This window comes from Pseudochaenichthys georgianus, chromosome 11 (genome assembly GCF_902827115.2).
Source record: "Pseudochaenichthys georgianus chromosome 11, fPseGeo1.2, whole genome shotgun sequence".
NCBI lineage: Eukaryota > Metazoa > Chordata > Actinopteri > Perciformes > Channichthyidae > Pseudochaenichthys > Pseudochaenichthys georgianus.
The window spans coordinates 26,179,203-26,204,513 of NC_047513.1; the positions used below are offsets into that span (position 1 = coordinate 26,179,203).

General features: G+C 39.3%; 1 protein-coding gene across 1 annotated transcript in view; it reads right to left on the reverse strand.

Moving 5' to 3' along the window:
• LOC117455468 (uncharacterized) overlaps window positions 1-25,311 on the reverse strand; it is a 38,776-nt gene that overhangs the window by 10,950 nt on the left and 2,515 nt on the right. The window contains exons 2-6 of the mRNA XM_034094986.2: window positions 24,667-24,874; window positions 23,535-24,531; window positions 21,932-22,072; window positions 20,581-20,699; window positions 9,252-9,323 (exon numbers count right to left, since the gene is read on the reverse strand). Of these exons, the coding sequence (XP_033950877.1) occupies window positions 9,252-9,323; window positions 20,581-20,699; window positions 21,932-22,072; window positions 23,535-24,531; window positions 24,667-24,874 (1,537 nt within the window). The remainder of the gene's footprint in view (window positions 1-9,251; window positions 9,324-20,580; window positions 20,700-21,931; window positions 22,073-23,534; window positions 24,532-24,666; window positions 24,875-25,311) is intronic.

A 25,311-nucleotide genomic window follows, 5' to 3' on the forward strand; every position in this document is an offset into this window, starting at 1 on the left:
TCAAAAAATGTTAAATAAAATAAAACATAGGCCTACTCTGTTATCCTCTTACAGTGCAACCCAGTCTCACGGCATTTCGTGTTCACCAACACGATTTTTCATCTATTGATTCGTGTTCACCATCACGATTTGCCCCTTTTTTTCGTGTTGTACAGCACGATTTTAAAAGCAATTTATTTCTACTGGTAACGTGTTTCGTGCCTGCAGGCTGCAGCACGTCTTTTTCTCCGGTCGGGTCGTGGAAGACCGGAAGCTGTGTGGTTCATAAAAACATGTTCTTACTCAATATCAAGCCACAATTATTGCTTTTATTTTAAATCGTATAATTTCGGACTTTTGTTGCCGTCTGTGAGGAAAATAAATGGGGCTCAGAGCCTCAGGATACTGAAATCTGTATTTTTAAATATTTCTTTCCTTCTAATTTGTTATTCTGTTCAAAATAACACACTGTTATTTACTCACCAATAACACACAATTATCCTTGCTTTTATTTATTGGTTTAATTCCATAGTCTCGGGCTTTTTTGGTGTCCGTCAGGAACTGAATTTCAAAATAAAAATAACCGGAAACGGACGTAGGCCTATAAGGGACATTTCGAACATCATTGCGATTGTCAACATTTCTGAGTTTAGGATGACACTACACTACCCATAATCCTCAGCTATTGTTTAGGACTACAGTCCTTACGCAGAGCATCAAACAGCTGTGTGAAATGGAACGAAACCACGCCAGATTATCCAAAACTGGAATCGAACACCCCCCCAGAACTACACATGCTGGCTATTGTGTTTCGCAAAATGTTCTATGGGACGTCTCTACTGAACGTTTTCGTTTTTCCCACAATTAGAAGTTGCCATTGTTAAACACATTGGTGTTATCAAATGTAAAACATATAATTAATAAATGGGTGAAAATCACTTGTGTCCATAATGTGCAGCATTAATATATACCCACATGACAGCTCATTGATACTTTGTAATTCTACTCCACTACAATTCAGAGGTTAACCTGGTATTTTTACTCCAATGCATTTATTTGAGTTACTTTGCAGATTCTGATTAATTATGTGAAATATATAAACAACCCTTAAATCAGACTTTAGTTACACCTGAGTAAAATTCAGGTAAGGTCATTGTCAAGTGCCAACAATCAGGCGAGATATTTGATAGTTGGTGCTTGAGAAGACTAAACATGTATCTGCAATTGACATGAATGGAAACAAGTAATAAAGTATATTCATTACTCGTTATTCTCTACTAATAGTTAATTAAAGACTGTATATTATGGCTATTTAGCACATCCCTTTCAAGATTTTCAAAGGTTTATTGACATATCATACACAACTACGGTGTAGTTATGCAATGAATGAAAAACTTGGGTCACAGGTTCCTCAACAGTGCATTACAAGACATCTATCAATATGTGTGTACCTCCACCATTACACTGTCATATTCTGCACATTTCTTATTCTATCTACATACATAAGAGTATAATTAATGTGTATAATATCAGTTAAAATAAGTGCTTCAACATAGTTAACATTGCAGGAAAGCAATATATTAGACGTTAATTACTTTGTCAGGCTTAATATTTAATATTTAATGTTTAAATAGAGGTTAATCCGTTTTTCTGTTTTGCACCTCCTCCTATTAATATCTTTGTACATCCTGCACTAAACTGTTTTATTGTAGAGATCACTTATAGTATCTTCTTGATTTTTTATATTCTATATTTCTATATTTCTACTTTCCCACTATGAAAGTATGTACTCTTAATATTTTTTTAATCAAATATAACACATACAAACAATAATTCAATAACGTGCTTTAACCACTAGGAGGTACACACAAGGTACACACAGCCATAACAACTTTGTATTATTAGTGTGTATGTACAACATCTGAAGATGTATAGTTTTATGCATGCTTTCACATCATTTTACAGCATATTGCTATACTATTTCAGACTCAGTATTTACATTCAAGGAAAATCAGTAATATCTTTAAAAACTACAGTCATTTTCTATCAGCTGTGCACCGTTATGGTGTAAATATAACCTATCTATGAATTAGATCAAATGTAAAAGTCAGCCGAATTAGTGTTGATACTGCAAGGAGACGTATTGTGTGAAGAAAAATTGAAGATGTTGTTTAATTGTTGATATATTTATGATCCACATCAAGTATTCAGTTTCGGCGCCATTTCTTCCAGTTTTTCCAAAGGTCTTCTCATCAGGGCTCTCTAAATAAAGAACTACGGCAGATCTGTAATATATAATGCAGCCGAACCATGTATTACAATGCCGTTATGTGATGACTTTCAAAGAGAAAAGCAAGAGCACTCGGAATTAAGTATTATTTTATACTTTTAAAATGTTTTCCGGATTTCATATAATATAAACACCAACTCCCAGCATGCATTGCGGCTAACACATCCAATCAGAGAGCTTAAAAAACCATAGCTGAGGATCTTGGGTAATCGCTCGAAATGCCTACGTCTGTTTCCGGTTATATTTATTTTGAAATTCAGTTCCTGACGGATGCCAAAAAAGCCCGAGATTATGGAATCAAACCAATAAATAAAAGCAAGGATAATTGTGTGTTATTGGTGAGTAAATAACAGTGTGTTATTTTGAAAAGAATAACAAATTAGAAGGAAAAAAAGATTTAAAAAATACAGATTTCAGTATCCTGAGGCTCTGAGCCCCATTTATTTTCCTCACAGACGACAACAAAAGTCCGAAATTATACGATTTAAAATAAAAGCAATAACTGTGGCTTGATATTGAGTAAGAACATGTGTTTATGAACCACACAGCTTCCGGTCTTCCACGACCCGACCGGAGAAAAAGACGTGCTGCAGCCTGCAGGCACGAAACACGTTACCAGTAGAAATACATTGCTTTTAAAATCGTGCTGTGCAACACGAAAAAAAGGGGCAAATCGTGATGGTGAACACGAATCAATAGATTAAAAATCGTGTTGGTGAATACGAAATGCCGTGAGACTGGGTTGTACAGTGAGCCTCTGAATTAGCCCAGAGCGAAAAATGCTAACCTATTACTTCACCGAAAATCACTCCTAGCTCCCTTATTACTTATCCTAGCTGCACATCCAAAACATTGTTTATGATCGTAAAGACACAGAATATAAGGGTGCCCACCTCAACACTGAAAGATACAAACTCGCGACGTTATCAACAAAAACGTACATCAAAACAAGTGGCGCTAGGGCAAAATGCGCTAGGCTAACATGGCTCACCTTCCTCTTTGTCTGGTCTAAACTGGTCTTCAATGGCATTAAAACGATAAAAACGATGATGTAGTTAATCCATAGGTTAATATCCAATGGGGCTGTGTCCCCTTTGAAATGTTTTGATAATCTATAAGCAATAAATCTGCAATTCCGTTATCTGCTGTCCGCTCTGTGCTCGTGCGCTCTGGGTCCTGCAATTCCTGCTTCCTTACGTAGTAAACAATAAGTAAAGTCTGCTGCGTAAAGTACTTAAGCTGGCTGGCATTCTTTATACTTTACGCAGGACCATATCTCTGGAACCCATTGGTCGATTTGGGTGATTTACACCTTTTTCTTAACCATTACATCCAATAGAATCGATGGGCAGTTCCACGTAAACATTACAATTGCGGACGTAATAGAGAAGCAAACGAAACATATCTGAAAGTACAAGCCTGGACGGCAAAACTTTATACCCAGTATATTTCCATAAATATGATGATGGATTATCAGTAAAAATGTCTACGTGACACAAAGACATTGGATTAACCTTGAGTGGCGTTTTTATTCCATTGAACACAACTTTTGATCACAAATCAAAAAAGGTAAGACGTAATTATTGTAATATTTTTGAAACCGGATGTTGTTTACTTTCTCTTTTCTGGCTGATAGCTCCAGGAATTCGAGGTCGTACAGTGATGACATTACATGTGTGGAATCGGTGGAGTCTCAGCTTTAAATCGTATATCTTGTTTGTGCAGTTAAGATAGTAATAAGGGCATTTCGACCGTGAGTTCTGTGTAAAAAAGCGTTAGCATTAGTTAGCATTTTTTCCGCTCAATGCTAATTCAAAGGCTTGGGCTGAAGTCGAATGACTAGTCCATTTAGCTTAGGAACCTTCCTAAAGGAGTGAAATGACCCGGAAGTCCCTCAGTGGCAGCCATGATAAGTGCCGTTCGAATTCTCTAGAATGATGAGAATGATTGGAAAGGAGGTTTAAAACTTCCTTTATAACCTCCTTTAGCTTAGGAACCACTGGACCTCCCTAACCGACAGGAGAAGCGAAAATGCTGCCCCACAATGCATTGCAGCCGCAGCATTTGCCGTCACTCAACAGTCGGCCGTTCACAGAAACAACCGATTATGACCGAGAAATTATATCATGAAAGTTACGGTGCTTATTAAGCATTTTAAAACATAGGTGGTAAGTTGCCAAAGTGCTTTGTTTTGAACGTTCATCAGTATTATAATCAAAAAGAGAAATATTAATGTTAGTTTTTACTGAAATTATCAAATAAAGTCAACATTTCACGGTCTTTACTGAGCTGTGTTGAGTTTGTTCAACTTTTAAAAGATGTTTGAATGGTGATATACACAGTGATAGATGTTAAGGACTAACGTTTATAATAAATACATTTGTATTGATTTTAAGATCTTTAGTTCATACAATCATACGTATTGGGATCATTGGTATTAATGTGGACCGGAGGGAGAGGGAGACGAGCAGAAGTTTCACTTTCCTTTTTATTTCAATTCCAACTTTGGTCCTGAAGAATATGTTTCTCTGTTGTCCACGTTCATAAAGCAAAGCAGCAGCATCCGAGCACGGTGCAGAGTCTCTAGATGAGTTTACAGGAGTCCCTCGTTCTTATTAAACATCCATGTTGTAGTCCGCTGTATAGAAAACTGTAGTTTCCATAGTTTCCCCACAGCAGCAGACGCACATTCATGACGTCCGCTGGCGCATCATAAACACGTCGGATAGTGAAAGTGCATTCGGATTCTCTAAAGTACCGCAGTCTCTTCTCCTAAGTCCTTTTGAATTATCCTGTCCACTATCCCTTAACCCCGTGACGTTTCACTCAGAGGTCAAGGAATAGACGATAGGGTTAGAACTTAGGAGCTGATCTTTGGACTATTCGACTGCAGCCTTGGTATTACTCTTGTGTTTTTTTTAGCTAACAATTGTTCTTATTGTCAGTTAGCGGAGTTTCTTACCTTTAAAGGGGTATGAAACATTAATAGTTTCATAAATGTTAAGAAGCCCTGAGACATAGTCTCGTAAAAAAACGGTGGGAGGGGTCCACTGGGGGGACCTTTGGGCTTAAGAGGTTAATGTGCTACATATCCACACAAACAAACAAAGTGTGCAATCCAATGAATGTTAATCTAACTGGGTTTTGATAGATAATATATCTATTTTTCTTCTCTGAATTATTTTATTTATTTTATGCACTCTAATAAATATTAATCAAACTATTGTTTGTTTATACATTTTAAGAATGGCGTTTATCTTTTTTGAGAATGAGTTCTTATTTTATTTATTGGGGTCTACAACAGATGATACAAATGTTTGTGTCAGTAAATGTGTGGCGGGGGTGTTTGTGAAAATAACAGCTGTGCGGCGTCATCACAAACGGACGTCGCTTCACGTGACGCTCCGGAGGAAAGGACGTCCCATTGCTCTTAAAACTCATTTCCCTGCCTCTCGTGGTTTCCTTGCGTCCCTCTATGCTTCCCTGGTGGGAGGGACTAGTCACAGGGAAACGACGCAAGTGAGGGAAGCAAGGATTTAATTTAACCGACCTGAGACGGGGCCACAGAATCAGCCCTTGCAAAAACAGGGCTGGAATAGAGCAAATAGAGCGAAATGAGGCATGGCTAAAATGCATGATCTGTTTGGTATTTTGAAAAAAAAACTTCACAGACATGTTTTATATAGGTATGGCCCTACAATATATTTTTCAAATATAGCAAGATAGGTCCACTTTAACTAAAAACATTTCCTCAAATGTACAACAACAACAAGCTCCGTATATGTTTTTGGAACTGAATAAAGCAAAAACTAGTGATAATACAATTCTAACAAACAATGAGTTGGTGTTGCAGAAACGCTCAGATAAACCAAATCAAAGTATCAGATAATCACAAAGAATGTTTTGAAACAATCTATTCGGCACCCTTCTCCTTCCTCTATCTTCTCTTCAACTACCTCACCACTCGCTTCCTGTGCCTTCATCTTCTCTGTCTTCCATATGAAGAGGTGGCTGGGTGTGTTCCATGTTGCTGTGAGCTATATGCAGATCTGTGTGTGCTTCTCTGCACCTCCAGGAAGCATTTGTACTAATTTAGTATGTCAAGACATGAGGAGAGAAACTGTCACCACATGTGGTTTCTCAGAGTTGCTGTTCTTTACATTGGCTTCCCATAGCAGCACATCATTAATCCATGTGTAGATCCTCGAAGCTAAACTTCCAACCATCTATTCCTGAGTTTCAGGACTCAAATCATCTTCCAGGCAGAAAACAGAAAGCCTCTTCAAACGAGTTGGCTCTTTTCCTCTTCTCTTTTTTCTGCACTGGTTTACTTCTCTGTTGTTCCTCTCCCTCTAATTTGGTTCAACGAAGCAATTGTGCCGTGTAACTTTCAAAAGCTTTGTTAAATATTAATAATGGGTTTCATCGCCTCAGTCAAATCTTTACTCATTCCACCACAACAAGGCACATTTCTGCCTCACTAAAAAAGAGAGGGGAGGAAAGAAGGAGACAGCGTGAAGTTTGTGTCCTTGGAGCAGCTATTAGACTATCTGTTTGAAGCTAACGGAGAAATGGGCCCCTCCGGCAACTGCTGATCAAGGTGAAAGAGGGCCGGATTTAGAGTTCTTTCTTAGTCTTTTTCTTACCTTTCAGATGTATGATGCATCAAAGACAGACACATGCAGGAAACCCTTAGCACAAATAAAGACACCCCCGTCGTGGATTGGATTTTGGCACACAGTAATTACAAGTTATGGATCTAAATGACCACACACATTTTCTAAAGATAGTCATATTTGGAGAAGATTAAGCATGCAGCTTTGAAGGTGGAGGCTACATGCAGATACACTAACAAACGCTCATTGGAAAATAAGATGATTCAAAGATATGCCCTCAATATTTGCTCTCAGCACATTAATAACAATAAAACTGTGAGATTTTTACTGAGCTTTGTTTAAAATAACAGCACCGCATCAATAAAGACACACAATTAGTGTCATCTTTGCACCTTTTGGTGGCTGATAAGTTGGCAATAGGACAGTATGAGTCACAGTCGGATTGTTGTGATCACACTTGATGCATTTTTTTATTAGAGCAAGAAGTGATATATCTATAGAAGTTTGGATGGGTGAAAAGTACCGTAGAATGTGATCACAGTCGCTTACCTACTTACATGTAGCTGGGGACAATTCATTTTCTGAATTACCCTTAATGATATATAAGTATTTATATTTTGTTTTAATATTTTGCCTTGGCATGATTCTATCCAAAATGTCAATGCAGTAGAGGTGAGTGAAGATTTGTTTGAGGTCCTCACATTTCAAAGAAGTTATTTTACACCACTGAATATCAGCATGTGTGATGATCATTAGAGCTTTGATCCTCTGCCCTTAGCCGACTTGGCCTGACCCGCTGGGTTTTAATAGTTGGTCTTGTATTTAACTTTCATTTTGGCAAATGCACTCGTTTTTTTTGGTGTCCTCACATCCTCGTCCTTTGAGTCATTCGGTCATTCTTGTTGTAATGCAGCAATTTTATAACAGTCCTGTTCAATCTGGAACATGGGCTGAACTTTAGCAGATTGGCATGGATGTTCTTCTCATGGCTGTTTCTGTCGGTATACACAGAACAAGTTTTTTAACCTACGCCTCAAACTTTTTATTTTTTTGACATTAACACAGCTGTTTATACTGGGCATTTAACACCTTGCACTTTACACTCTATGTGCATAACTTTAGCCACTAGCATATTTATATAACATATTACATTTGTTGTGGGACTTATGCGTTCAACTATATACATTTTGTGTGTAGCTGTGGGCAAGCTAAAAAGCCACCAGTACAGCAGATGTTTGGTTGAGAGCATCGAGGGCAGAAAGGTCGGCTGCCCGCAGGAAAAATCTAGCAAATTCATAATCTGGTGGCGACAAATTCAATAATCGCAAGGGGGCACGAGTCCGTTACTGTCCGTCTTTCACCCTCCGTTGGAATACATGACCTCAGTTCTGTGTTAGTGTCACAATATTTGAAGATGTACACACACAGGGTGAGACAAGTTCAACTCTTGTGGCAGCGAACAGAAGGTCAACATCCAAAGCCTAACGCTCAAAGCATTGAGGAAATTCACAGCAACTGTTAGCAAACCACTGAAAAATAATAAAACAATACCATGGCCTTAAAGCACCTCTTCTCATATCCTCACGATGCATAATGCATAATCTTCCAAAAGTAGAAAATGACGTATGTATGATGGTGGAGCGGATCAAACAGCCGCCTGTTCTAAAATGCCATTGTGTTTTGCCTTGTGATGGTCATAGGACTTATAATTAAAGCCTGCCTCTCTCTCAACTAGGACAGAATAGTGGCAGCATGAAATTCACTGTGACACCACTAGTAAGTGCCAACAAAGAATGAAAAGGAGAAATAAGAGTAAGGGTTGGGCAAAGGGAATACAATATGATGGAGAGGAAGTGTAAGGAGTGTAAGGAAGGATGAAGAATGATCCCTGACTGTGCTTGTCTTATGAGAGGCATCCATCAGCAGTGACACCGGGACAAATAAAACCCTTTTCCCCATATTCAATTATATAGCGTGCGGCAGGTTTTTACACAATAGTGCACACACGCGGTGACATACACGCTCAAAACACAAGCGTACAGACACACATATTTGCACTTCTGATACACATGTGTGCAGCGCATTCCAATCTAATGTGACTTATATTTAGCATCATTCTCACAGAGGATTTGTAATCTCTACTGAGGAAGATGTATTGCACAATAGCTGCACTTTATGTTTAATATAAGCTGACAGTTCAATAACATAGAATAAGAAACAATGGAGGACCAAGATCGCAGCTCTGCGGCATGTATGCACAGACTCCCACGCAAATTACATTTGGACATAAACTCAGAGACAAATATTGAAACTGGCTGCTAACTTTAGGCACAGAAACAAAAATTGTGATTGTTAGCGGGGCTCACCTGTTGGAAGGGAAAACGGGGACATCTGAATCCTGTAGGGCAGCTGGCTCGATACGCCTGGGCTACAAAATGCTGGAGGAAGAGAGGAGATTAAAAGTGATTAGAATAATACAAGTGAGTGAATGATGGGGAGGGAGAGAAAGGTGAGCAAAAAGAAAGATAAATAATATGTCAGAGGATGAGAAAGAAGGAATCAATGTTGAGCTAGTTTGAAAGCCAAGAAAGTGTCAATGAGGAGTTGGTCTGAGTTATTCCTTTTCGCAGATAAACAGTCTCATCAGGTTCATCTTTGCCTTGGCAACCCAATGAATAAGTTAAGAGATAAATTCAGTGAATTGTCTGCGTGTAATATATCAGAAAACACAAAGGAACGGCAGTGCAAAAATGCTGCAACACTTTCAGGAAAGCAATTTGGACAAATTGCTTTGGAGGGTTTCCATAAAGAAAGGTAACAAACAACTCTGCAATATCAAAGAAATGCCAGTAGTCATAAAAGAGTCCTATAAAGTTGTCTTGTCACAACGGTATGGGCGACTGCTCGAGTCTCTTGCTGTTATTTAAAGGTTCCATTTCTTAAATGAAAGCTGAACTGAATTGGAGAGTGTATTTCTACGTATAAATGCTTTTCTTAAAGTCATTTTGGCTTGCAAACTTATTTTGTGAGTTTTGCTTTTGATTATTATCTAAAAACATATATATCTAAAAATCAAGGTATCTTACTGTAATGCATCTGTTCAAATTCCCTAAGGTCACTTCCCACAGGCAGTTCACCAGCGTTGTACCATGTGCTGTGTGAGCATTCCTTATGTTGCGTTCGTAAACAGTCTCTCCCTGTGGACCCATTCTTACATTTGGATATTCAAAGCGCGACCCTCTCGCAGCAGCAAGAGTCATCTGGGTTCCCTGTCTGAGGAGAGGCAGCAGCACAGCCAAGTGCACTGAATGTTAATGAACAGATGAAATGGCAGGAAGAGTCCGAGCCAAATGCAACAGCTGTGGACTGATGTGCGGATTAAATGAAAATGACATAATAAAACATTTAGTTAGCTGGCTAAGTAGGTAACAATTTAACTTACTCCTGTTGTTAGCTATGCATACGTTTCTAACTTATTTTAATAGGCATATTGTCACAGTCATATAACGTCTCTTCACAACCGTTTCTTATAGTATCATCAAGACTCAAGAGGAGCTACATTTTGTAATTGGCTACACATATCAATAGGAAATCATTTATTTTACATTTGTTAACATGGCATATTTATTCAAACGACAGCACTCAAAGTGTCTGATTGGATAGACCAAAATACCCATTATGTACATTTCTCTATGATGTGATTGATATCTCACAATAAAAGTGCTAAGTTGCCAGCAAACGTTTATTTTAACTGCAAACTAGACTATCTTGATTCCACATTGTAGAAGTTAAAAACAATTTATTTTAATTAGCGACGATTGGTCCTCTCAAATGTTTAATATTTTTAAGTGGCAGCTTAAATTGTATACCCTGCATCCCCCAATTTACAAAATGATCATCATGCAGTGTTGATAACGTAAATCAGACTAAAAACTAATCATGGATATTATTCACCATGCCCATCCAGAGGTTAAGTGTTTTCACCTAAGAGTCCACACTCTAAAAACGAATGCAGGCGACCTTTCACCTCCACTTAATGAAATGCATGGTTGCAAGATAAAAATGTGAGTTAATTGATTTAGATAAAAATGTTAAGTTGCAAAATTAATTTATAAGTTGTGTTGACGTAATAATGTTGGTAATTACATCAACTTAATATTGTGCGTAATTTGAACTCTAATGTCTGTGTCAAAACTAAATTCAAGTTGTAAGTAATCCAATTGGCTTGATAACTTAATTGTTCTACACCTTGAGTTAAGGGTTTCAAGTCCACTCCCACTTAAAATGCCTGGACAAGTTCCGACAGTTAAGACAAATAGAAATATACAAAGGACATTTTAAGGGTGTCGTCTTTTGTCATTGAAATACAGTAGATAGCCTTGTAGTTGCACTGGATAGGCACATTGCTGTTTGACCAAAATAAGCAGCCTTTGAACTGTGAATAGTTCTGTGAGAGGATACAAAGTAGTAGAGGCTACTGTGAGAGTAAACATACTTTGGTTACTATTGTGATATCGCTTTTTATTCAAAATGAATCTCGGTGAAGCAGATCAAGGATGCTTCTTGAGGTAGGATCGTTATTTAGAGTTGTCATTGAAATGCAAGTTGTTGGCAGTCACACATTCAGAATATATTCATTTAGGTCATTTCTCTTTTTCAAAAATAGCACAATCCAATTGAAGTACGCAGAGAACTATAGCCATCCGCTGCCTTGTCGTGTACCTTGGAGAAAAGGAAGAGGACCTTTTCAAGGAGTTTAGCGACGTAATTAAAGATCTTGAAATAAAATAAAATCCACGGGCACAGTTAGTTACAGTCAGTTAGTCAGTTACATTCTGAAGCATATTGCACTTTTGGCCACACCCCAATCAATAATATCTTAGCAACGTTCAGCATGGATAGGTGTTGACAGCAATGGCATGGGAAAAGGATTGTGTACAATTTGAAAAGTGGCTTCTGCTCTTCTCTTAACCAGTTCACATATTGTATGGAACCTGCAAAAAAAGACGAGAAGATATACTAAATCTTGCACAGCTGGTAATAATGGCTCTGAATTAGCTAAGAGTGACAGTTTAAAAAGTATGCAGTTACCTAATTCATTATCTCTTATGCGCTAACCTATTATTTAATGTGCTTCAAAAGGACTTGAATATCGCCTTCATCAGTGACCGGTCCACCCAGGATCTGACCACACGATGGCAACCATGGTGGTCAAGGGAAACAAATGAATGAGCATTCTGCGTTAAATGGGTTCATACTGTTTGAAATAACGACTGTCGGCAGTGTAAACATCATTGTTACATCTTTTGTAAAATGGATGTGTGTGATCTGCAGACTGGTGGCCATTGAGAGTTTGTTTCTGTAGTTTTACAAAAACGTTACAGATTTTACATATTTGGCTCTGGTTTTAAAAATGCAAAGGCCTCTAACTTCGTTGTGATGGCAGCATGTATTTCCTGTGTCCCCATGTCCCATGGTAATACGGCTAATGTGTTTATTATTTGTGGGGCAATTTAAATTTGTGTTATTTATCTTTTTTTCAAGATTGAAATGAAGCTCAGCGCAAGTTCTTTCAGGAAGACTGGGTGTATTCACTCTGCAGCTGCATATAATCAGCTCATCACAGGCGTTCTCTTTAACCTATTACATTTCACCTCATTCTCCAGCAGCCAATCACCGCGCTGCAGCCAAACTATAAAATGGTTCTCCTCTCTCCTGCAGTCAGCTGTGATTTCAGGTGTTCATGCACCTCATCATATGGCATGTGTCAATACATGTTCAAACTAAATGAATTATCTCCTGATTGAAACATCATGTGTTGAAATAAAGAACTGCAGTTCAAAATAAAAAGTGAATTGCCTAATATCTTTGTTGTGGAATTAATTAATTTCTTTCTTTAAAGGCAAAAACATGAAAAAGCTAAGAAAATATTGAATACAATATATTTGGAGCAACTTAATTTATAAATGGTTATCAACTTCAAAACTTGTATCCCGAATGAGGGTAATTAAGTACATACAACTTAAAATTCCTTTTAAATCATGCGGTAAAACTAGTCGGAATAACTTTTGAGTAATCAACTTCAAAACTTGTGTTTATGTTACCAATTAAAGTAAGTGACTAATTAAAAACACCTCTGATTGTAGAGGAAAAGCCTTCTCCCCTAACTCAAATAACTTTGTTGCTTTAAGACAATTTCATTAGAAGTTGTCTTAACTCAATAAACATTGATCCAAACTGTTGTGTTGATTTTCTTTGCTGAGCCAAGGCATTTGTTTTTAGAGTGCACCAACTAATTACTCTGATCTTTTTTTGACAAAAGGAATAATGTGCACAATAGCCGCACTTTCATAACAGATTGTGTTTCCTCTCACAAGGAATGGGACAAAAGGGGAATATAAATTTGAGTTTGAATAAATGCTTTTAATAAAGCCCCTATGTGTAAAATTAAGAAACTCAATTTCTTTTTTACAACCAAATACATATATCTTCAGTATCATTTTAAGGACACTAAAATATCACAACAATTCTACAAATAGCAGCTTTAAATATTAAACATACAGTAAAAACCATTGAAGAGGCAAAGCAGTCTATATCATCTTTAGATCGCAGTAGCCCTATTAAATGTAACCTTTGTGCCATATTAGATAATTCAAAAACCATTATAAAACCATCATGACACCATTACCACTTCTACACATGAACAATCTCAGCAATAAACCATTCCAATGCCTGCACCGTAATGGTCTGGTTGGTTTATATACATAGTGCCATAAGCAACAGGTCTTACAGTAGTCGTGTCTATCCGTCTTTATTCCGTTTTTTGAAAGATGCAAAATAAAGTGGTTGTGTGAGTGACTGAAAAACATGATGTCCTTTAGCTTCATGACCCTGCTTATTGCAAACTTAGCCTTTGATTTTGCCAAAACAACACTTTTAGTAACCTTAAGCGCAATGATGAATAGCTTTCTGCTCTTACAGGCCTAATAATAATAATACCACATCATCTTACTGAAATCAAAGTGCAAAGTTCAATCTTTTTTATTTTATAATTGTCGTCATTAATCAAGGTTTGTATATGTTGATGGGCTGTAAATTACATCAATCATAAAATCACATTTCGAGCACAGAGGTGGGCAAATTAGCTAATTAGAGATCCAATTGCAATTGCAGCGAAGAGGCAATTCATCATTAATGATAATGCCGCTTTGTCATTTGCATTTGGGCTGGAGAGTAAAATGTCTTGTGATGCCAGGCGCTCACTCATAGCGCCTTCCTCCACCTTTGAGCATCTGAAAATGATGCGTGGGCGGGGGGGGGGGGGGGGGGGGTTTGATCCAATACAGAGTGCGGACTGAAAGCTAAGCCAAAAACCTCAACACTTGGCAACTAATCTTTGTGTCAGTAATACAGCTTTACGAGACCCCATACGTATGTCACGATCTTTTTATGCAGTGCGAATCCCACTTATTGTATTCTTAACTGTCTTACCGGCATATTTTATGTTTTCTATGGGGGTTTTATCTCATAAATATTTCATTTGAAGCTCAGAGAGGTCTCAGGTGTGTACTGAGACTGAAGGGGTTAACATGTGGGCTGCTATAGAGAGAGAGCCAGAGATTTCCAGATTATGAACAAACACATTGATTGCACCTATAACCACATCTGTGTCTCTCGTGCCCACCTCAAAACCAATCTATGGATCTCTCAGGCTTCCTCTATGCTAACTATCTTTCCACCCCTTAGAAACAGTCAAACGATAATTTTGTAAGGGCTTACAAATACCTTCTGACACAAAACCATACTTTGTTGCCTGGTTACAATATGTATAATTCCCCAATTTGATGCCGAACGAGCTCACATAAGGTCAGCTGAACATGAGGCTACACTGAAGCTAACACCAGCATGAAAAGGTTATGCAAACACACACTTAAAGTGGTTCAAATGAAAAAACCTTGAAGAGCTAGTGTGTACGGTGATGTAATTCATGGGTCATATCTGCTCCTGCGCTGATATGAATGCTCACATGGATTTATGCACACAGACTCAGAGACTTGAAGGAGGGAAAGGCCACCTGCCGGAGAATGACAACAGACCTGTGTAGCCTAGCAACAGCTGAGAGACAGGTTTAATAGCTGGAGGAAGAGGGAAGAATGCAAGAGGGAAAACTTTGGCCTGTGTCTCCGCAACTCACACACTTTCACATGCTGGAGGGCATTGCCTCCAAATGTGCACCGTTTCTAAAGATCGCACATTTGCAACAGACCATCAATCAGGTTGTTAAACTAAACAATGTGGCCACTTGCTTCCTCTTTCTCCGCCTGACAACAACATTTTTAATTGTCAATTTGTTGCTGTTTCTTTTGTTTTAGTTTGGATGCTGTTGCACCCAACTGCCAGCATAGGTATCAACTCCCTGACACAATACCAGGAGCTTCACTTAATTGCTCTCTCTTAGAGGTATCTAATATCCAGGATTTGATTACTTAGAGAGGAGTGGTTTAAATCAATGATAAACAACAATTAGGATGGGCTAGTGAAAAGTTGGTAGAATAAAACACTCAGGATTCAGAACATATGTGTGACCTTGGGTCTACCTGAGAGGCTTTGGTGATTTTTAAAGAGAAACAGAGAGAGTCACGATCACCCATTCACAGCACATTCTCATCCACACGCCTACGCTTGATAAAAAGCTCTTAAGGTCTCCTCATCTGATTTTTTTTCCCACTACCCTTTCTCTCTTTCTTGTTAAACTTTAATAGCAGAATATTTAGGTTACGGTTAGCACGAGAACAAGAACAGCCAGGTGTGTGTGAACCACAGCCTCTGTGTGAGATAAGGCAATTATGGAGAAAAATATTTTTAAATGTGTCAGTGAGTGAAATGGTCCTCATATCTTTTTCACACTCCATATAAACATTTTCTTGCATCCCTGCATCAGCTGTTTTGCTGCCAAGCTGAACTTTTAAAGTCTCCCTCCATCACCGTCACACACTTTACTAACTCTCTCCGTCTGCCCTTCTCTTTCTCTCTCTAACTCAGGCTTGCCTCCTTGCATCTAATTTCTCAGTTGACACCAAGAGACCCCATATTGCCACTTCCACCCAGGGGGAATGTGCATTGCAGCTACAGTAATTATCCTCCTGGATTGCAAGTGCGGAGGCCAAAGGGGCAAACCTTAGAGCGCAGTAAGCCTTGCTGTCACTGTCACCGCCACACAGGAAAAAAAAAAAAAGCTTTCCAAATTTAAATAGGTCGTAGACGGAAAGGGCACAGTGAGGAGAGATTGAAAAAGAGGAAAAAAATAGAGATGTATGAATATATTTTCCATTTTTACACTGAGGGACATAAATATCCTGCTTAACTGACACTGCAAACTCCCCACTGACAACACACACATTAAAATAATGGCAGGGAAAGAGCTCTTTCATCATTTGTTTGTTTGAGTAAGAGCATTCTGTTAGACAACTTAAAAAAGCTCCTGGTAATACAAATGTTTTTCTCTGTTTCCACAGATGCAATGTTTGGACCTCTGGAGAACAGAGAGGTGCGGATACAGTTTCAAAATACTCCACGTCCTCTTCCACACTGCCCATCAAAACCTTGTTGCTAGATCGTTAAAGAATTGTACAAAAATCTAATGTACTTTCTCCAGAGCCAGCACTCAGATAGCTTAGCAAAAACACTGTAAACAGGGGGAACAAACTAGCAAATGTGTATATAGATCAACATGCCCCAATTCTGTTTGGATTGGACGACTAACACTCAGGTTGAGGACAAAATAAATCGTATAATGCCAACTGTCATTGTGAAATTAGATTTGTTTGTATTGATTGACAGGTACGTATGATGGTTTACTTGAGAACGGTTCAGATGTCGACCATACCCATTATATATATATATATATATATATATATATATATCTGCAGCAACAAGTTGGATAGACTTTTGCTGTGTTAGACTCACCGTTGTTGACTGACACATATGCATAACCTTTATTGCATACATTATCATAAATGTATATTGCTCCGATGGTTTGGATGTGCTTAGACATTGACTCCGGCGGTATATTTGTTACTCTTAATTACATGTTTACACCAACCCTGTCTCCTAAACATTACGTTCCCACAGAACTAAACTGCATTCTCAATTACGTTTAGCTAGAAACGTATTTTCTCCCACGTTACGTTCGTTATGAACGTATCTCAAATACGTTTATTTTCTAAATATCTTCTCGAAACATATTTTCTCCCACGTTACGTTTCTTATGAACGTATCTTAAATACGTTTATTTCTACATATCTTTGCCATTTATTGTCTTGCTTATAATAATGATAATAGTCATTTATAAATATAATTTTAGAGCACACCTTTGAAATCAGTAGGCGAGGCTGTAATTTCGCCAGCTGTTACTCTCATGAGCGAGGCAGAAAATAATAGTTTTAACATGCCGAAAAGCTGCTGTGTCGTTTATTGCACCTCAAACATTAAAACAAATCCAGAGTTACGTGTTTCTGTACTTCCTCTAAGAAGAAAGGACAGTAACAGAAGATCTCTGTGACGCCAGATGTGGTGTTGTTAATGCAATATTTTATCCGGAAAAAAATTCAGAGTTAAGGATGGCCGAAGACACTACACTACCCATAATCCCCAGCTATCGTTTGGGACTACAGTCCCGTTGACAAACCCCGTGATTAATCTTCAAGCTCTGGGATTGGATGTTGGAGTGGCAGTGACGCCGAGCTTCAAGCTCTTTGAAATGGAACGAAACCACGGCAGACTATTCAAAACTGGACTCGAACGCCCCCCCAGAAATACACATGATGGCTATTGTGTTTCGCAACATGTTCTCTATGGCACGTCTCTACTGGGAATTGTAGTTTTAAAAGACGTTTTCGTTTTTCCCAAAATTAGAAGTTGACAGTATTAAACTGTGTACAGCCCTGGAGGTTTAGGCGACAGGAAACACATTGGTGTGTACACATTTAAAACATGTAATTACTAAATGGGTGAAAATTCACTGGGTGAATTTTCTGCCGCCAAAATTCAGTTTTGGCGGCAGTTCTCCTGTTTGTCTAGAAGTCTTCTCACCAGGGCTCTATAAATAATGAACTACGGCAGATGTGTTTTTGTAAAATGTTTTCGGATATCATATCGCATTAACATCATATCCCAACATGCATTGCGGTTAAACATCCAATCAACGAGCTCCAAACTGAGGATCTTGGGTAATCTGTTCAGTGGGTTTGTGGTGTGTATCGCTCGAAATGTCCCTTATAGGCCTACGTCTGTTTCCGGTGACTTTATTTACGGATACAAAGCATGCTAAAAAGCCCAATATTATAGAATTAAACGAATAAATAAAAACAAGGATAATTGTGTGTTATTGTTGAGTAAATAACAGTGTGTTATTTGGAAAAGAATAACAAATTAGAAGGAAAAAAAGATTTTCAAAAATACAGATTTCAGTATTTTGAGGCTCTTAGCAAGGCAAGGCAAAGCAAGGCAAGTTTATTTATATAACACCTTTCAACACAAGGCAATTCAAAGTGAATTACAAAAAACGAAAGACATTAAGAAAATGGCATTTAAAATCAGTCATTAAAAAGAAAAGATAATAAAAGAAACATTAAAAGAAAAAATTACATGGATAAAAGTTACAGTGCAGTTTAAGATATGAATAGTTCAATTAAAAGCAGCGGCAAAAAGAAAAGTCTTTAGTCTGGATTTAAAAATAGTCAGAGTTGCAGCGGACCTGCAGGTTTCTGGGAGTTTAGCCCCATTTCTTTTCCTCACAGACGGGAAAAAAAGTCCGACATTATACGATTTAAAATAAAAAGATAAATCACTGGCATGTAATTTACGTTAGAATAAATAGAATGGTTTTGAATAATAGATGAGAGTAAAATCTACGTCACTTTACAGCCCCGCCCACTTTTGGGGAAACCAACGCTGTCATCTGAACGGCGATCTAGCCTGAAGCCACAGAGATCTTCTGTTACTGTCCTTTCTTCTTAGAGGAAGTACAGAAACACGTAACTCTGGATTTGTTGTAATGTTTGAGGTGCAATAAAAAACACAGCAGCTTTTCGGCATGTTAAAACTATTATTTTCTGCCTCGCTCATGAGAGTAACAGCTGGCGAAATTACAGCCTCGCCTACTGATTTCAAATGTGTGCTCTAAAATGATATTTATAAATGACTATTATCATTATTATAAGCAAGACAATGAATGGCAAAGATATGTAGAAAATAAACGTATTTAAGATTATAAGAAACGTAACATGGGAGAAAATATGTTTCTAGAAGATATTTAGAAAATAAACGTATTTAAGATACGTTCATAACAAACGTAACGTGGGAGAAAATACGTTTCTAGCTAAACGTAATTGAGAATGCAGTTTAGTTCTGTAGGAATGTAATTTTTAGGAGACAGGGTTGGTTTACACGCAGCTGTTATAAATATAAACCGCCTGCGAGTGAATTTTAGGATGTTACTAGCAAATCCATGGGTTTATCTGGTTTTTCACATGTTGTTCTTTTGGTGACATAAGTGCTGCTGCCACGTCTAAAGTAGTCCTTAATGACCACCTCTGCTGGTACTCTGTTCCTACAAACAGAACCGCCACTGACTATGTGTACGTACCTCATACAACCCGACTTTAAACAGTACAGACTTTTACTTTAATCAAAGTTTTCCGAAGTACAACATGGAGTATTCCAAAAATTGTGTTTGTTGGGCCACATACGGGCAATTAGCTGAGTTAAACCATCTCATGTAACCTGATGTACCCTTCTTCAACTCTTTGAATCTATTTTTAAAAACACTTAAAGAAACCGACATCCCTTATACCCAAATCAATCTGCAACAAATTTCAAGCCGCAGCAGCAGCGTACCTAAGCCCTTTGACCAATTTCAAGACGGACAATGGGGACAGATAGCAGGAGTAAGCCTTCCGAATATGTCACAGAGCGGAGACGGCAGCTTCCAGCATAAAGATAAATGATAGAGGACAAGTCACATACTCCCTTAAATCAATGTGAGGGAGCATGAACAGACTGAATCTCAGGCCAATCTAACAACTCGTTTTTGAGATATAATATATTGGTTACATTTTATTCACAGCTGTCCTCCCCGAATGGAGGACATAAGGTTGTGGGAAAGGCCACAAATATGAAGTTATTGTTTGTGCCAGCTGGAACAGTTAACAATATATATGTTCACACTACGAATGGGTGATAAGTGAATATGTGTTGTTTGTATGGTTCAGTTACAGTACAAAAGGAACAGATGGGTAGCAACAATAGCTTTGTTGGAATAAGAGATGGGTTTAAACGATTTCCAGAGAGTGCGTGTAACAAAGCATACAATACATAATAAAGTAGTGAAATTACTGAACACCCACTTCAAAGAACATTCCCTCCTGATTGCTCTCTAAAGATCTGAACTCCGAGTAATGTTAAACATTCATATATGTTATTTAAATCAAGATATGTAGCCACTTTAATTACACAAATGCTAGGCCTTATGAAATGTGGTATGTGTGCATAGAATACATGAGCTAAATATACAATGTGAAATCCTAGGAAGTACCTATGCTGAGTATGCTGTAGTATGCTGTAGTATAAGTATGCTGAGTTTACAGATTAAAGTATGTGTTTGTTATTCAGTTTACATCTTAATTATATTGTTACCTGATGGGCTGGGTTGTAACCACGTCCAGCAAACCGATTTGGGTAGCGAGGTCTCGGGCCTCGGCACATAGGAGCTGCTGCCCGATAGGGAGGCACTTTGTTTGGGAAGTTATGAGCTGCTGTGAAAGGGAAACAAGTAGTAAACAATTACAAAAACAAAGTGATATATGAGAAACAGATATTTTTAATACAGTCCTTGAAGGTATTTTCTACTTAACTGATACATATTGAGCTATTAAGGTTCATTAGCTCATCATTTCACTGCCACACTCATAGGGATTTACACACATGTAACTAGAGCATTGAGGTTTGCCTATTTTTCAAATGCACAAACTTGCACGGTTTTCACAGTGGTTACATCACTAAAACGTCCAAACATTTTTGTAACTTTCCCTCTGGCGCAACACATTCAACCACGGCCCAAATCCGATTTTACACAGAAAACGTCCTTTTATGGAGCACTGCATGGTCCACTCTCAATTTCTACTATTACTACAAACATACAGTATCAGAGAAGCAACTCCTTCAGAGGCAACTGACTAGATCATTCCATTTAGCTGATGGTATCCACAGACTTACAAGATTGATCAGGCACATTATAATATCCTAATTTGACTGGATGACTTTAGGCATAAATGTAAAGTAATTACAATCTCTGAGCTGTCAAGGCACAATTGATGAGTGACAAGGCTTAAAAGCAAAGTTTGAACGTTTTCCAGTCACACATAAAAACCACGGTATGGTAACTGCTCTATAGCCGTGTGTGACTTGCAACATCAAATAGCGATCGGGAGGATTTATTGCAAATACGATGTGATAATAATATACAGTATAACCTCTTACATGCATTTCTGTTTGATCTCTGCTTTACAACTGACTAGATTACTTGTCTGTGTTGTTAAATTGCCACTTTATTATTCATATCAATATCAGACCAAACTGTGCCAGAGATCTGTCTGTGTTCGCCGTTGAGCTTGATAAAAGGCACAGACTAATTGATCCCACAAACGGCAACAATACCACTGGTGCGACATGGATACCACCAATCAGCTCGACTGCAGCCTCATTTGCATGTGGTAAATAATCTCAAATTGAATTCCACAATTAATTTGACAATGATATTGATGTTTAAAAATGCTACACACGGACCCTTTGATGCACAGTGCATAAAGGGCGAGAGGACGTAGTTAGTGTTGCAAAATAAATGCGCTCAACGAGTGATGATCATGATGAATTCTTCATGCGGCCCACCGTGAAACATTATACTCACACACACACACACACACACACACACACACACACACACACACACACACACACACAGGCCAAAGATGCCAAGGTATAAGCTTACCTTTGGCTCTGTTAATGGTAACTATCTGCTGAAGGATAGAAGGTCTGGCTTTCTCCTGAGGGGCAGCTGCTTGCTTCATGCCCGCCTTGGCAGCGCTCGCCCAGGTCCTGGCATTAACACACACGCCATCTGCACCTGCAACTGCAATACGCCCAGCAAGGGGGCAAGGATTAGCACACTTTATCTATTTTACATGCACACCCTCTTTGTCTGGCCTGTGTCATGTTAAGTGTGATGCAGATGGTAAGCTTAATAGAAGTGTGCTAATTTACGCTGCAAAGGAATTTTCAGCAGCAGTCCCCCGCCGCCCCTCGGGGATCAACAAAGTGCTATTGAATCAACAGGGCTATGCTATCATAGAGTCAATTCTATCAAATCAGCACTGACTGCACACTGCTGGAGGAATGCCAGCAGTATCACATAAGCACATTTATTGAGCACAGCAGGCTTCAGGTTTAGTCGAGCACCTGTTAAAGAAGCAGAAGGGAATTCAAACGGATCTAAATATATCTGATTTTCTTTATTATCCTAGCATGAAGTTGTTCTCACGGTGAAAAAGCTATTCAGGTTGGAAAAGTAAAGGTGTGAACTCGTTGCAAATTGTGCAGCAGATACTGTATTACTGTATTACTGTACACGTCATACTCCTTACTAAAATGACTAAAGTGTGCTTAAGTTGCCGTTGACTTAATTCATCTCTGAGTCCGCTTTTATTTATGTTGCACCAACAGCCATAATGGAAGGCTCACCTTGTAATTCACTTTGCCACTGCACAATAATCCCCTTATTATAAAAACATTTTCCCACTGAGTCATCCGACTGAGGAAGTATTTCTCTGCAACGCCGATGCGGAGTCACAGCGTGTTATCACCTAAACAGTGACGCAATATTTGCATGTTTGCGTGTGTGTGTGTGTGTGTGTGTGTGTGTGTGTGTGTGTGTGTGTGTGTGTGTGTGTGTGTGTGTGTATGTGTGTGTGTGTGTGTGTGTGTGTGTGTGTGTGTGTGTGTGTGTGTGTGTGTGTGTGTGTGTGTGTGTGTGTGTGTGTGTGTGTGTGTGTGTGTGTGTGTGTGTGTGTGTGTGTGTGTGTGTGTGTGTGTGTGTGTGTGTGTGTGTGTGTGTGTGTGTGTGTGTGTGTGTGTGTGTGTGTGTGTGTGTTTGCGTGTGGGTGGTTGGGGATTACACGTGGCACAGAGCGCTGCCCCCTGATGGATGAAGTGGTTCTGATTTGGCTGTTTTGCTGTCAACACAACTTCGATTCAAGGTTCAGAAAAGTTAACACAGTAGTGACGTTAAGCCACCTGCTATGTGGCAAAAAGAGGTTCATTATATGTGTTTTAAAAATGGCATAGAGAAAAAGGGTAACATTTTGGGGGCTGGACTTTTGCTAAATATGCAACTTCTGAGAGAATGTCTGCCTCGGACAGATGCCGCTGCCTCTCTCCTGCCTTTAACTAGCAGTGTGTGACAGGGCTGTTTGTGTGAGCTCGTGCATTTGTAGCTCCAGACTTAAAACTATATTATACAATAGTATCCAAACCAACTGATAGAAGTGGAAGCATATGAAGAGCACGGCTAGGCAGACACACCGTGGATTTATTACCTCTAGGAAGCGGCTGGTTGTTGGCCTTTAGTTCATCACAGTCGGGGCCTGGAGAGATGCATCGGCCGGCGGAGCCAAATGTTTGAGGGTCCAGCACAGATTTCTGGTCTGCTGCACAGATGGACGAGAACTCGTGGGGTGCATTTTCCTTCTTCCTCTGATGGGTAGCCCCACTCTCTTGGCATCGGATTTGTGAGTGAGTATGCCCTCCTCTCCCCTCTTCACCTTTGGTCTTGGGATTCCCATCGTGCAATAAACCCAGCGCTTTCTGTCGGGGCTGCAGGGCGGGAAAGTCGGCCTGTAGGTCGTAAGTCTCCTGTTGAGTGGGGGCTTCTGGTGGTGCCATCTTTTTTGTGTCGGCCTGAGGCGCTTCTGCCTTGTCTTGGACAGGAGCCTGTGCATAGGTGGTCACTTCTTTTGCCAAAGTTACAGCAGGGATAGCATGTGGGTGGAATAAAAGGGGAATATTCCACTGGCTATGCATCTTCCCTGAGGCTGGGGGCGCTGTGAGACATGGGAGAACGCCAGCCTTCACGGTATATAGAGGAGGAAAGTATTTCTCTGTGCTAGAAGAGGAGCAGGATTTCTTCTCGCTGTGGGAGCTTGATTCATTAACTGGGCGTGGGATTTCTTTTTCATCTTCCCCGATGTCATTGTTTTCATTCTTTGACTCACCATCATTGCTATCAGTGCCACAACTTCGCACCCCAGGTAGATCTACAGAGGTGTCATCATCGCTAGAACTGCTGTCAGAGCTGCTGCTAGTATCTTTCTCATCTTCGCTTTCACACGTCTCCCTGGGTACTTTCGAAGGAAGTGGAGGTTCTTCCTCTTCCTGTGGGGTGTGGTCCTCAGCGGCAGAGCAGACGGGATTTGTCGCCAGAGGTGGAGGCTCAGTTACACAGCTCTGTTTTGCTCTTCTGCTGGTACATTGTGGGACGCACATCTTCTTGAAGAAATGTTCCATCCTCCATTGTTGATCTCCGGTGTAATCAGTCTGACATGACAGAGAATCGTAAATAACAGAACATTTTTACATCACTTCATTATCAGGCTTGTTATAGAATAGAGGTAATAGTACAAGTACACCAGAACGGGAAACAACTTTGGCTTTCAAAGACGTCATGCTCACCACATTTATTTTCCCGTTTGCCTCTTCCTCATTTCGTTGTATCTCTTTTTTCATCTCAGGGTTCACTACCCGTGCAGGCTCGGCAATATGGGGCTGATTTCGGCCCAGGAGATAAGGGCAAGGGAGGATGAAGGCAGTGCGGTTTTGATGTGTTTCCTCCTCATACCGTGTGCTCTGACCCAAATCATCTGCCTGTTTCTCCTCAGCCCTAGACCAGAAGAGAGAAAGACAGTATGGCGGGTTAACACATCTGTAAAACGTGAAATCACAACCACTACAATGTGTAGCGGTGGCAAATAACTTCATGTCTCAAATAGCATTTTCCGGAGTATACATTTCAGGCAGTGTTGTAGTCAAGTCACCAATTCACGAGTCCAAGTCACCCTCGAGTCACCACTCTTCGAGTCCGAGTCCAAGTCCGAGTCACCAAGGGAGAGTCGTAGTCGTAGTCGAGTCCGAGTCCAAGTCCGAGTCACCCAAGGAGTGTCCGAGTCGAGTCCGAGTCATCATTACCTGTGTTCGAGTCCGAGTCCAATTCCGAGTCACTTAAGAAGAGTCCAAGTCAAGTCCGAGTCACAAGTCTTCATGTATTAATCTTCGTGGATATATGTTTTGAAATGTAGCTGCTCCTCTACATTGCTGTTA